Consider the following 12307-nt stretch of genomic DNA (forward strand, 5'->3'; position numbering starts at 1 on the left):
TTTTGAAATAGAGAATTGTACTTATTTTAGCTATCAATGATCTCTAATACACAAAATATATTTAAGACAGAGGCAAAACGTATTTCTTTAATATCCAGTTACAAAAACAACACCTCGTTATCAGAATGGGCAATGCCTTACTGTAATCAGAGTGATAGTAAATCACGAATCTCAAAGGCAAATACGAAATAATAGTCACAAGAGCTAAGTGCAAGAATAGTAGGAATAAATACAGACTTAGCAGACTTCTTAATAATCCCACATCCTCAAAATCCACAAAGACTAACATTAAAAAGGGAAGTTTCCCATATCATATTAAAACAAACTTTGCATAAAAGACTTGCACGCATTGATTTACGTATTGAGTAACAAAACAGTACCGAATAGAATAAAAGTTAATAATCTACTGCATGGAACAACTATTCACCAAGCACTCAAATGGATCTAAAAAGTTCATGCAGGTAGGCAACTTCCTAGATTTAAGAGGGGCACTAGGATGAGCAATCCTCGCCATGTCTTCTCCTAGATCCATGCTCTGATCTAGTGACTTGTAGTCGAGAACAGTGACTTCCAAAACATCCCGCCTCTCACCAGACCCTCATTTGATTCACCAGGGAAGAACTGTATCTCCCTCATAGGTAAGGACATGCACCTACCTTCCCACTGGCCTGTCAGCACCAAGGACCTGTTAATCACTACATCAATTTCTGTAGCTCCATCTTCCACAGCCAATCTGATCTCTTCTAATCGTGTTTTTAAATGAGTCTGTCCAGCTGGAAAGCCAGTAGCCACTAGTAGAGAGAGAGAAAAAAAAGAAGGAAGACAAATTTCAATTGGTCAATATCTTAACAAAGAATTTCAGACCAAAAAATCAGCATTTAGACCAAAGCATTAATAAAACTTAACAATTTCATGCATATCTTGCAAAGTTAAGTACGAAGAAACAGAACGTTATCTCGCATATTATTGGTGTTAGGATAAATGTTAGTATTATACCCTCTGGAAGACATGAAATTAAGTTGCTGCAGAGATGTTCATGAGGATGCTTTAAGTAAATAGCAATTAAAAAAATATATTATCATCAGACTGGGGGTCATAAAATAGTAGCTGTGGCCCTGTCTTGATGGACACTAATTAATTGTGGATCCTACTCTTAATCAAGTTGGCCGTCACCATATTCTTGATTTACCATCCACATTTTTAGTTGTTGTAACCAAATTGTAATATAGGTTCCTCCCACTGCATATCTTAAAACAACCAGCCAAGCAGATGGGAAGAAAGGGAAGAGAATGCAGGAGGAAAAGCACCTAATTAGTCCACAAAATTGGGGCAGGGGCAGAGTTGCAAAGAGCAGGGCCAAATATAAATAAAAGCAAAATGAAAATACAACTACATTTTTTTAAAAGTATTAACATTTTTTACATGCACATCAGTGATTCCATTCCCATGTCTAAAGATAACTTTAGTGTTTCCTTGATGTTATTAAATTCCTTGGGTCTGCTCCCTTAGAGGAAAGCACATCTCCCTGCTGTATAAGGGAAAAGCCGAATAACTGAGGCTGATTAAAAATTAAGGTGGATAAAGGTGTAGCTGTCAAATACTCTGGGAATGTTCACAAATAGGATGGACATAAATACTGTATACTATGTTTCTTTTGATATACCCCTAATAAAATAAATTAATGATCTTTATAGACTCCTTTTTTAAAGCACCAAGATATTCCTCCAACATCTTTTAAAAGTAGAATCTAATTTGAATCTAATTTTATATCTATTTATCCATCCATACACACACACATAGACACATAGCTACATAGAAGCTTTTAAGACTTTCTTTCCCTCATGCCAAGCCCTACTGAGTCTATCTTAAGTCAATAACTCTTGAACATACCCTTTCTTCTTTATCTTCCAGGCTCTAGGGTGGCTCTCATCATCTCCCACATGGCCTGTGGTAAGTCTCCCTAACTCCATTTCTCCCCTCTCTAATTTGTCCGCTATTATCCCCTAACGAAGCTGCTCATAGCATGCCTCTCCTTAAAACCTTTCAGTATCTTCCCCATCGCCAGAATAAAGCCCAAACCAAGCCAGGCATGGTTTCCCTACGTGATCTGGCCCCGATCTACCTTTCCAGCTTCAATTCCCATAACTCCCCCCTTGTCCTACCTTAGGATCCAACAATCGCAAACAACTTTCAGTTCCCTGAACATGCTTCCGTGCCTTCACACATGCTAGTTCCTCTGTCTAAAATGCCATTCCCTATCTTATCAACACTGTCAACTCTTCCATCAACACTGTCAACTCCTCCTTACTCTTTAAGACCCAATGCACTTATCATCTTCTCTATGAATCATTCCCTTACTCTCTGAGTGTCACCAACCTGTCACCAACCCTTCCCTGCTCAGAGTTACAACTGTACCGTTTGTATATCTTTGTTATTCCATCTTACATATATATATATATAATACTACATATGCTGCGTTATGATTTTTTTTAACTTGACTACACCTCCTAAACAACTAAGTTTCCTTAAGGACAGGGATACAGTTCTGTATTCTTGGGAATTAATATAATGCCTGCTACTTAGAAAACAATTACTAAACACTAAAAGAATGAATATATACAACCAATTAAATGTATAAAACTAATTAAAATCAGAGTATAAAAATATATATAACACCGTAAGGTGTCTGAGTTGAAGACTTGGAAACATGTTGAAAAATAATAATAAATGCCACAAGAAATTTTACCTGATGCCACTGGAATATCACAGCCTGCAGCCTTCAGCGCTTTCACTGCATCACACACCCGGGCAGGATAAACACAAACGGCAGCTGTGGTAATGCCTACGAAGGAAGAAATCATAACAGCCTACTTTATGTGAAGTTCAATTCGCACAATATGCTTTTAATTATTATTTATACTGCAACATTGGCAGATATCAAACTGAGAGGAAAAATAATTCCCCTACCATGCTGCAACAAATTAAAAGGTTTTTACTTTCCATATTCCCTTCCAGTTCTTGACAACACGGATCATTTTCTCATCATTACAGTCAGAATATAACAGCTGTGACACATTGTTCTTTGTAGCTAACGTAATACCACTTTTTAAAAATTCTTAAATAGTAAACTTAGTGGTCTTGACTCGGTGAAAATATTTTATTTCATGTAGATAACAAAATCCAGATTTGTACAGCATTCAAACTGACAGTGGATGAAGAGAAATATAAGTGAACCTTACAGGGTAGTATAGCTAAATGACATTTAACTAACCCTATTCCCTCTTTTGCAAGAAATAATAAAATCTGAATCTGGAGCCATCATGTTGAGGAATAAACTCTTAAATTTAAAAAATTAAAATTAAAAAATCAAATAGCCACTATAAAAAACAAAGCAATAGCATAAGACTCATACTGCAAAATTGTTACTTTTTTTCAGCCCCTCTAACCCAAAGTTGTTACTTTTAAGTACTATAAATAGGTGATGTTTTTATTATCAACTCAAAAGAAACACAAATATTTTTCAAAAGCTGTAGAATTTTCAGGTCTACAAATTATCTACAAATTATTTGGGATAAATACCTGCATCGGGCCAATGCAACATCTCTAGCTGCACTCATTAGAGACAGGCACTCAGGAACCATGAAGCTTCTCTTCACGGAAAGATCTCGTTCCTAAAACCAGCCCGGCGAGTAACAAGACAAGTTGTCTTGCAAATACCATTTAGCCTTCCAGGTCTCGGTTTCCTCATTTAGAAATAATGGGATTGACTCATAAAGGTCTCCTCCACTTCTAAAATGTTAAGGTCCTAAACTTACAGCAACTTTAGAAAGTCCTTTCTCTCATGTATACTAAGAGAGTGAATATAACTATTTTCAAAAGATCTAACCTAATACACAAGTAAGCAATATTTCCCATTTGCATTTTATTCTCAAAAGTATTTCATTTACTCATAGAAAATACTTTATGCATGAGATGTGATTATTAAGTAATGAGACTGGTTTTTTCACATGTGGCTAGGGAATCAGAATCAGTATTTTAGAGTCACTAGAGAGAAAATTCCTCAAACTGAAGAACTGGAAAGAAAAATCAAGAAACTCTCGACCAGCAACTTTAATCCATGATGGAAAGAAACGACCTAAAAATGAGACTCAGATTCTCTCTCTGCTGTTTCAGAGAAGAATCTCAATTATATGTGTATGTATGCAATTCTATCATGGATTTTACTGCTATTATCTTAGCAGCTGAATCTTGTCTTAAGTCCTCTTAGATTTAGTAATTAGTATTATAACAAGGTAAATACCAGATAGATTATACACAACAAGGTTACCTTTATCATGCATATTTAAAGCTTTTAAGAGATCTTCCCGGATTGGATACTTGGCTTTATAACAGAGCCTTTGAACGTTGGAAGATGTGTCATCGCCTGAAAGTGTAGTAAGGTCTATAAAGGTAACTGCTTTCAGGAGCCAACCAGCCTGGTTTGAGGAAAAGTAAAAACAAAGTTAAAAAAAAAAGGTAATCTCCAACCCAGTTAGTTAGCAGAAAATCATTAAACAAACATGTGCTAAAATCTAACATCTATACTGTTCTAAGGCATATTATTCTGATATATGATAAAAACATTGCTCAAGAGTGACCAACAAGATGAATATTACAAAGAATAAAGGGGCGAATAGCCTTAAAAAATTTTTTTCTCTCATACAGATCTCAAATTAAAACTTTTTTCTTTTTTGGGGGTGCTGAGGAAGATCAGCCCTGAGCTAATACCCGTGGCCACTCTCCCTCTTTTGCTGAGGAAGATTCGCCCTGAGCTAACATCTGTGCCCATCTTCCTCTATTTTGTATATGGGATGCCACCACAGCATGGCTTGATGAGTGGCGTGTAGGTCCGTGCCCAGCATCCAAACCTGCAAACCCTGGGCTGCCAGAGTGAAACACACAAACTTAACCACTACACCATTGGGCCGGCCCCTCAAATTAAAACTTTTATTAGATCAAGTCTCCCCACATCTGACTTCTCCATCTCAACCACAAGGAGCCCTGATGACTACTCTGATATGAGAGAACTCAGAAGAAGGAGGGTTCTATCTTACCTTTTATCTCCAGCCCTGGGATCTGAGATGAGACATTGTAAAAAAGAGTCTCTAACTTCTTTGTTTGTTTCCATTTAATCCAATTCCATTTTTAAAACAATATTCATATTTCAGAACTCATTCTGGTGAATTTTCTTTTATCTTTTCAATCAGAATATTTCCAAGGATGAGTAAAATGTGAAATGTCACCCTGAAGGATTCAATCAAAATATTTTGCCTCACTTGTGAAATGAACTCTGAATTCCTTCTAGCCCTGCGATGCATAGCATGTCTTTGGTTGGTATACAGTGAAGAATATGCTGACCACAAGTACACTACAGAACATCATTTTTTGAATTTTGAAAAATGATTTATGAAAATTAATAGTAAGGTAAACATGACGATCAAAGAAGGTCAATTCTTATACCTAAGGGCCTCACCACCGGACATACCAGGTTTACATGTCACGGTTTTAAAATTAAAAAAGACGACAATCAAAGAATGTATGTCTAAGAAACTGAATAAATGTGTTGAGAAAATATGTCATTTAATTCACTCATGAATAAAGATGCCTCAAATTCATTTGCAGCTTTGCCACTCAAGAGTGATAAGATTTTTAACTTGTTTGGATAAATGTGTTATCTTTCTCCCACCCATCACCACCATATATGAATTATTAAAATAAGTCATGGACAGCTGCAATCTTTTAAGTTTAGATGCATCTTGAGCGAAATTCAATACTGTGGCCTTGAGGGAAGAGACCAGGCATTGGAAAATACAGGAACAGAATGCTCAAGAAGAACCCTTACTTGCCACTCCTTTTTCACGGTTCTGCGAGCCTGGACTTGTTCTGCTCGCCTCAGAACTGCTGGGTGATTCACTTGTATTTTGGAGATCCAGCTAAGGTCTAAAGGGGAAAGAAGAACACTTGTTAAAACTTAAAAGTTTTATTAAATATATTCACCTATTTTTTACATGGTCCTTGAAAGGATATATTCATCATTTGGCATCAAAGCTCTTTCAAAGCTTATGTTTTTTTTCACACAACTACCAACAAATAACCTTGTTGATGGAAGCCTAGTCATGAAAAGGCACACTTCAAGTAAAATCAAGTGCCTTTGGAACTAAAAGAGCCTGTATTGATTCATTACACAGACATATCTAACAACAGGGGGAAATGTTGTGTTACCCATACCACGTGCCTCACTTCTGACAGCAAAGACTTATCTGTCAGTGCCCAGTCCAGGAGAGCAAATGATTCACCAATACTTAAGTGAATTAATGTTGGGACTTAAAGGAATCCTTGATCACTACCGCCTTACTGACAAGATTAATATCTACTAGATGCTATATAGATGCTGATATGATATAGCCCATTTTTTACCCAAAGGAGAATTTTTCAAAATGTATTAGAAGTTACAACAATGATATAACAGAAGTTAGAAAAAGGGACAGAAAAAACAAGCCATTTAAAATTCCAGGAGACATCTCTGTTGTTTCTATTTTGAAATGCTCTCTCTTACACCTTGATCCCATCCTCCATTCTCTTCTGGTTGACTGTAATTTCTACTTTAAGACCCAGCCTAAATGTTAGCTTTTATGAAAACACTGCCAACTCCCCAGACAGAGCTAACATCTGGATATACCTCTACTATAGAACTTGTATTTAGTTCATCAAGTCGTGGTAAAATTGTCTCTTGTACTTACTAGATTGTGAGTAATCATGATATTAATCATCTTTATCTAACACCAAACACTGTGCCTGGAGCACACATATTTCAATTTCATCCACTGACACTCTATAACATAGATGGTCTCACAGAAAATTGAATACGCACCCATTTACTTTCCATAAGCAACCTCACTTCTATATCCCTCTAGCAACCCCATGTTTTTGAAGAATTATCTTAAAAGAGCCTTCAAAGACTACTACGGAAAAGGTTATGCATTAGGAAATACATCACAATTACACAATGCTTTATAATCTGATGGGGAAAACTGATGATTGCCTACTGTACTATGTAACAACACAAATAATAATAATAATAAAGTATTTGCATCCACCACAAAGATAAGACCACCAAGAAAACCAGTTTCTACAAAAGACGTTCTCTCTCTCTCTCATTTCCATTTGATTCTTCTTATCAATATTAATGGTGCAGAAATTCCAAGTTAGCATTTGAGTGATTAATAATGATATTCTTATTTAAATATCACTGAAGAAGGAGCAGAGTTTGGGTGATTTTTTTTCCTAATTAAATTATTTTGTTAGCCGAAATCATTTAACAAAACAGATTTTTAACAATTCAATCCATCTGCTCCTCAAAGGCCTTGTGTGTTTTCCTTCCTATCTGCTGAGCCAACTTCACAGAGATAATGGGAGTCTAAGGTCAGGCGAATGAAATCTGCCTCTTCTTTCCCACCCAAAGACTGATTTGGTTCTTGGTAGAGCCCAAGGGAACAAGACCAGACAGACATGCCAGGCTTATCTCAATTTATTTAAGGTCTATAAGAACCTCTCTCTACCCAAAGGAGGGAAGGTTTTTTTTTTTTTTAACTACTAATAATGGTGATTAAGTTCATGGTGAAGATTGTTTCAGGCAGATAGTAAAAATGAGTGAAGCAAGGAGTTGTGTGAAACACAACGCTCACCACCAGGCAACTGTTGACAGTGGTCAAAAAAGGGAAGCCTAGGACAGTGGGGCAAGGCTTTGAGGGGCTGTCCTTTATCTGTCATATGACACTTCCTAGAATCTCCTCACCTCCTCTTCTCTACTCCCCACCCACTACCGCCACCATTGGAAGCACTATTGCTGGAGAGACGTCTCAGGCAATCCCGGTCTTCATGATCTGTCTCCCTTCTCCATCTCATGCCCTACCTTCTCCCTCTCTGCCCCCTAACCCTGTGGCACAGCCTTTCTAAACTACTGGGAGCTCACCGACACATTACGACATGTTCTGTCTCTTGACCTGTGCATGCTGTTTGTTCCTTCTGCCCAGAATGAACTCCTTATCTTGCCTGTAGAGTGAACTCCTACTCAATCTTTAAGACTCAGGTCTAATGTCACCTTCTCTGTGAATCTTCTCTGAACCAGAGTTGAGCTATTCCTTTGCTTCTTTGTACTTTCGTGCTACTTTATAGTCTCCCGTTGGTGCAGTCCCCTTCATTCCGAATGGCAATGATTTGTCTACTTGTTTATATTCCCAACAGATTTTTAAACCTCCAAGCAAAGTGCCTGATACATGACTGGCATTCGATAAATAAACTGAATGGTTCCCAAAGACCAGAAATGATCTAATTCTGGGCAATGTCTTTCCCAAGTGCTTCTTTTTTAAAAAAAAAATTTAGTGTTTATTTTTCCCAGCTTTATTGAGGTATAACTGTCAAAAACTGTATGTATTTAGGGTGTACAACTTGGTATTTTGATACACATGTACACTGTGAAATAATCACCACAATCATGCTAATTAATATGTCTCTCACTTACCACATGTACCATTTTCTTCTTTCTTTTTTGGGAGGGGGAGGGTGCTAAGAATATTTAAGATCTACTCAGCAAATTTCATGTATACAATACAGTATTGTTAATATAGTCACATTGCTATTCAATAGATCTCCAGAACTTATTCACCTTGTATAACAAAACTTTGTACCTCAATTTCTTCTGATAAAAGGACTTTTGGATCTCCAAAAGAGAAGCTGGGACTGAAACATGAACGGAATACCTTGACGACATTCACCTTAAAAACTAATTTTCAGTACAATTCCCCACCGAAGGTTAGAACCTGCAAGGCCTGCTCTCACACTTCTCAGACACCACTTGCCAGAGGTCCCTGCAAACCATCTAGTGAAGAATGTAATAGGATTACTTCTCTCATAATATCAGCCTCCACCGCTAAAAATATCATTAGCGGTCATAAAATTATCCAGCCCCATATTTAATCCAGCTACAGAATTTGGCTCTGTGACCTCCCATGGTAATGAATTATATAAGTGACTATCTCATTTTATTAGCACTTAATTTGCTACTCTTTAATTTCATCAAATAACCCTTGTTCTCATATTACGGGGTCTGGGGAAAAGAAAGGACTGACTGGCCTTTGTTACGCCCTTCATCATTTTCAATATTTCATTCGAGTACCCTTTAGTGTCTCCTTTCCAGGAGAAGCGATTCTAATGCACACAATCTCATCAGGGCCATAGAATCTTCTCTTATGGGGCCAGGAGGGGTTTCAAGTACACGTGCCTTTGGGGAGAAAAGACATGAAACCATAATTGGAAGGCGATAATACTCTTTTCTTAAAACTCTCCCGTGAAAAAAAATCCCACTGTTTCTCTTAGTATGTCATTTTGGTGGCTTTCGGGCCCTTCTGTCAGTTATAAATTTGTTCTCAAATACTCTTTTCACAATTTTTTATTATTATTATTTTTCCTGTTTAAGTCTCAGTGGAGACAGAGATCATTTTCCCTGCAAATCTACTTTGTAGCCTTTCTATCACTTCCATTTGTGTTTCTATGGCTATTCTTGTACTTCTTCACAATATTCGTAAAACACGTAACACTAAATGATAACTCTACAAAAGGAGGTTTATTTTGTATTTTGATTTTACCTTTGTTCCTAATGGAGAAAAATAAATTGTGACACTTTATTAGAGACTTTTTTCCTCAAAACTAGGGAAAAGTTAGAACGATTAAATTTTCTATGTTTTCTTTTTTCACTCTTTCTGGGTTTTTACATTTAATTGAACCACTCAAATTCACTCCCTCGTGCTGCCTCCAGCCGTTTCCTGATATGCACTTGTATAGCACAGTTTTAACACCAGATTCCATTAATAAATAACTCTTCTTACTGTATTCACCTAATTATTGGCTATTATTGTGTTGTTTCTATGTTATTCTCAATTCTAATGTGCAAATTCCCAGGAATCAGTCACACCCTCCCATATGTGCAAGCTCCCAGCACAGAAACAGTTACTCAATAAGCCCCTGGTATCACAGTAAATTTATTTTTTACCTCAGACACTGAAAACTAGTGAAATATCAACTTAATCATGTCTAGTCTTTCAGCCTTAGCCTTGGAAAGGGTTAGTTTGGATAGAAAAAAGGTTCAGAAGATAGTCAACTTATATAAATGAGCAGACAGCCTCACCCAGTTCCTAAGCCAAAAAGATACAAGAGAGAGACTATCCTGGGACCCTCATCCTTACCGGTAGGTGGGGTCTAGAATTAGTCTTCTTCCCAAGGCCTAGCATCCAATAAACCCTGGATGAGCTGTCTGGGGCATCCATGCCCCTACTAGACGTTAGTCTAATCTCCTAACATTCTTCTGTGTAAGTCCAGGCCTTTGAATCCAGACGGATGGTCTAAAAACCAAGATACCGGCAACCTGACAACATATATAGCCACAGCCCAGAGAGCCTTGCTACTATGACATCTCCCCACAGCCACTCAGCTCCTAATCTCTCACTCCCATCCCACATATATTCACCAACCAGATCCTTCTTCGGGATATCAATCCAAGTCTGGGTGAGTAATGAGTTTACTACACCCTCTGAAATATGTCAACTTAGATTGCTGGAACCAAGTTGAAGGTCAACTTGATCTGCCAATTTGTTCTCTCTGCACCAATCTTGTCTATTCTCTGCTTACACTCGTCTTCCATCTGGCTGCCATTTCTGGTGTGTCCTGCATCCACAGCTACGTGGGTTATCACATTCTTTCAGAATATATCATCACAGTGGAAGATGGTCTGGGTTCATATTACAATGTATGTGCATTTTTGCACCTTGCTTCACATAGCAATGTCACATCATGATTTTAAGGTTTCCTCACTTTCTTTCATCCTTCATCTCTCCTTGAGATGTTAGCCATTTCCCAACAATTGCTGCTCTTTAGTAATCAATTGCCTGTTTTTCCCAATTATCCGTCTCGTTTTATCAGCTATTGTCAGTAGGTTAATCTAGGCCCTGAAAAGAGAACCTAGTCACTTATTCTGGCGACTAAAATACTGTTTGGTACAGTCCTCAGGTTGGCTATTTCAGTTCCACTTGTCCCAGGATGCCCATAATCAAGCAGTTATCAGCGTCAATCCAGCACCAGTTGGTGATGCATTTATGTAGCAAGGTAGCCACACTCCTTAGTGGAATGAAGCGCCCATGTGCAAGTCCTCATAGTTCTATCAGACAGCACTAGACTAGACTTTATCCCACAGGTGATCAGGAGCAACTGAAGATTTCCAAAGTGGGCTGTAACAGAATTAAAGAAGTATATTTAAAAAACAATCAGCATACAGAATATGTCTCATAGAAATGCTTACATGAGTATGTAAATGCAAATATAAAAAGGTATTTATGATAGTATTGTTGCAAATGATACCAAGATCCATAATTGGTTCAATGCAATACAGCAAATCCATAATATAGAATATGATCCAGCCATTATAAAGAATGAGGTAGATCCATCTGCACTGCCATGGAAAACTGATTATGACACATTACTCAGTGAAAATAAGTAACCTACAGTTGATTTCTTAAAATAAAAATACTTATAAAAACAAAAATACAAAACATATATCTGTTGGCTTTTGTGTAAAAAAAATAATAGAATATATACCAAAGTGATAGAGGTGTTCCTCTTCAGAGGAGATTTCTACTTTCTCATGTTATCAGAGATTTCTACTTTCTCATGTTATATATTTCCATAATACTTAAAATTTTTACAAAGAGCATGCATTACCTTATTGAGCAGTGAAACCAAATTATACTTAACTCTTTTGAATCAAGAGGCAGTGCCAGGCAGCAGTGTGCAGGACAGGAGGAAAGAGAGGGAGACCAGACTAGGTAAACCAGTAAGATGACTGTTGCTGTATCTAGGCACCAGCATTGTACAACGCCTCCCTGGCACATTTCACCACGCTAAACCTTTCATGACCAATCCTCTGCCACCGAGCTCTTCCACAAAGCCAGCCTGACAAAGCTGCATGACACCAGGCAGAAATGATAATGACAGAATGCCACGTTACTGTTCCCATAGAAAAGATCACAGCACCACGGGCCACCAGGCAGAATCTGATTATTGTATCCCTCCCAGATGTTACCAACATCACACCTGGGTGAGATGGGATCACACTTTAGAGAGCCTGCTCTGGCCCACCCATAGATGTGCCCTTCCCCGTAGGTAAGGAATCTGTGGGGACAAGGTTACAGACTTTCCCCAAGACCACATTTCCCTTCTA

At 37.7% G+C, this 12307-nt stretch overlaps 1 protein-coding gene across 1 annotated transcript in view; it reads right to left on the reverse strand.

The window, feature by feature from the left end:
* DERA (deoxyribose-phosphate aldolase) overlaps positions 1-12307 on the reverse strand; it is a 105287-nt gene that overhangs the window by 63863 nt on the left and 29117 nt on the right. Inside the window, exons 2-5 of the mRNA XM_087442702.1 lie at positions 5882-5979; positions 4328-4475; positions 2747-2842; positions 657-791 (exon numbers count right to left, since the gene is read on the reverse strand). Of these exons, the coding sequence (XP_087298828.1) occupies positions 657-791; positions 2747-2842; positions 4328-4475; positions 5882-5979 (477 nt within the window). The remainder of the gene's footprint in view (positions 1-656; positions 792-2746; positions 2843-4327; positions 4476-5881; positions 5980-12307) is intronic.

The sequence above is a fragment of the Ceratotherium simum genome, chromosome 17 (assembly GCF_057802395.1).
Source record: "Ceratotherium simum simum isolate JZ-2026a chromosome 17, ASM5780239v1, whole genome shotgun sequence".
Classification (NCBI taxonomy): Eukaryota; Metazoa; Chordata; class Mammalia; order Perissodactyla; family Rhinocerotidae; genus Ceratotherium; species Ceratotherium simum.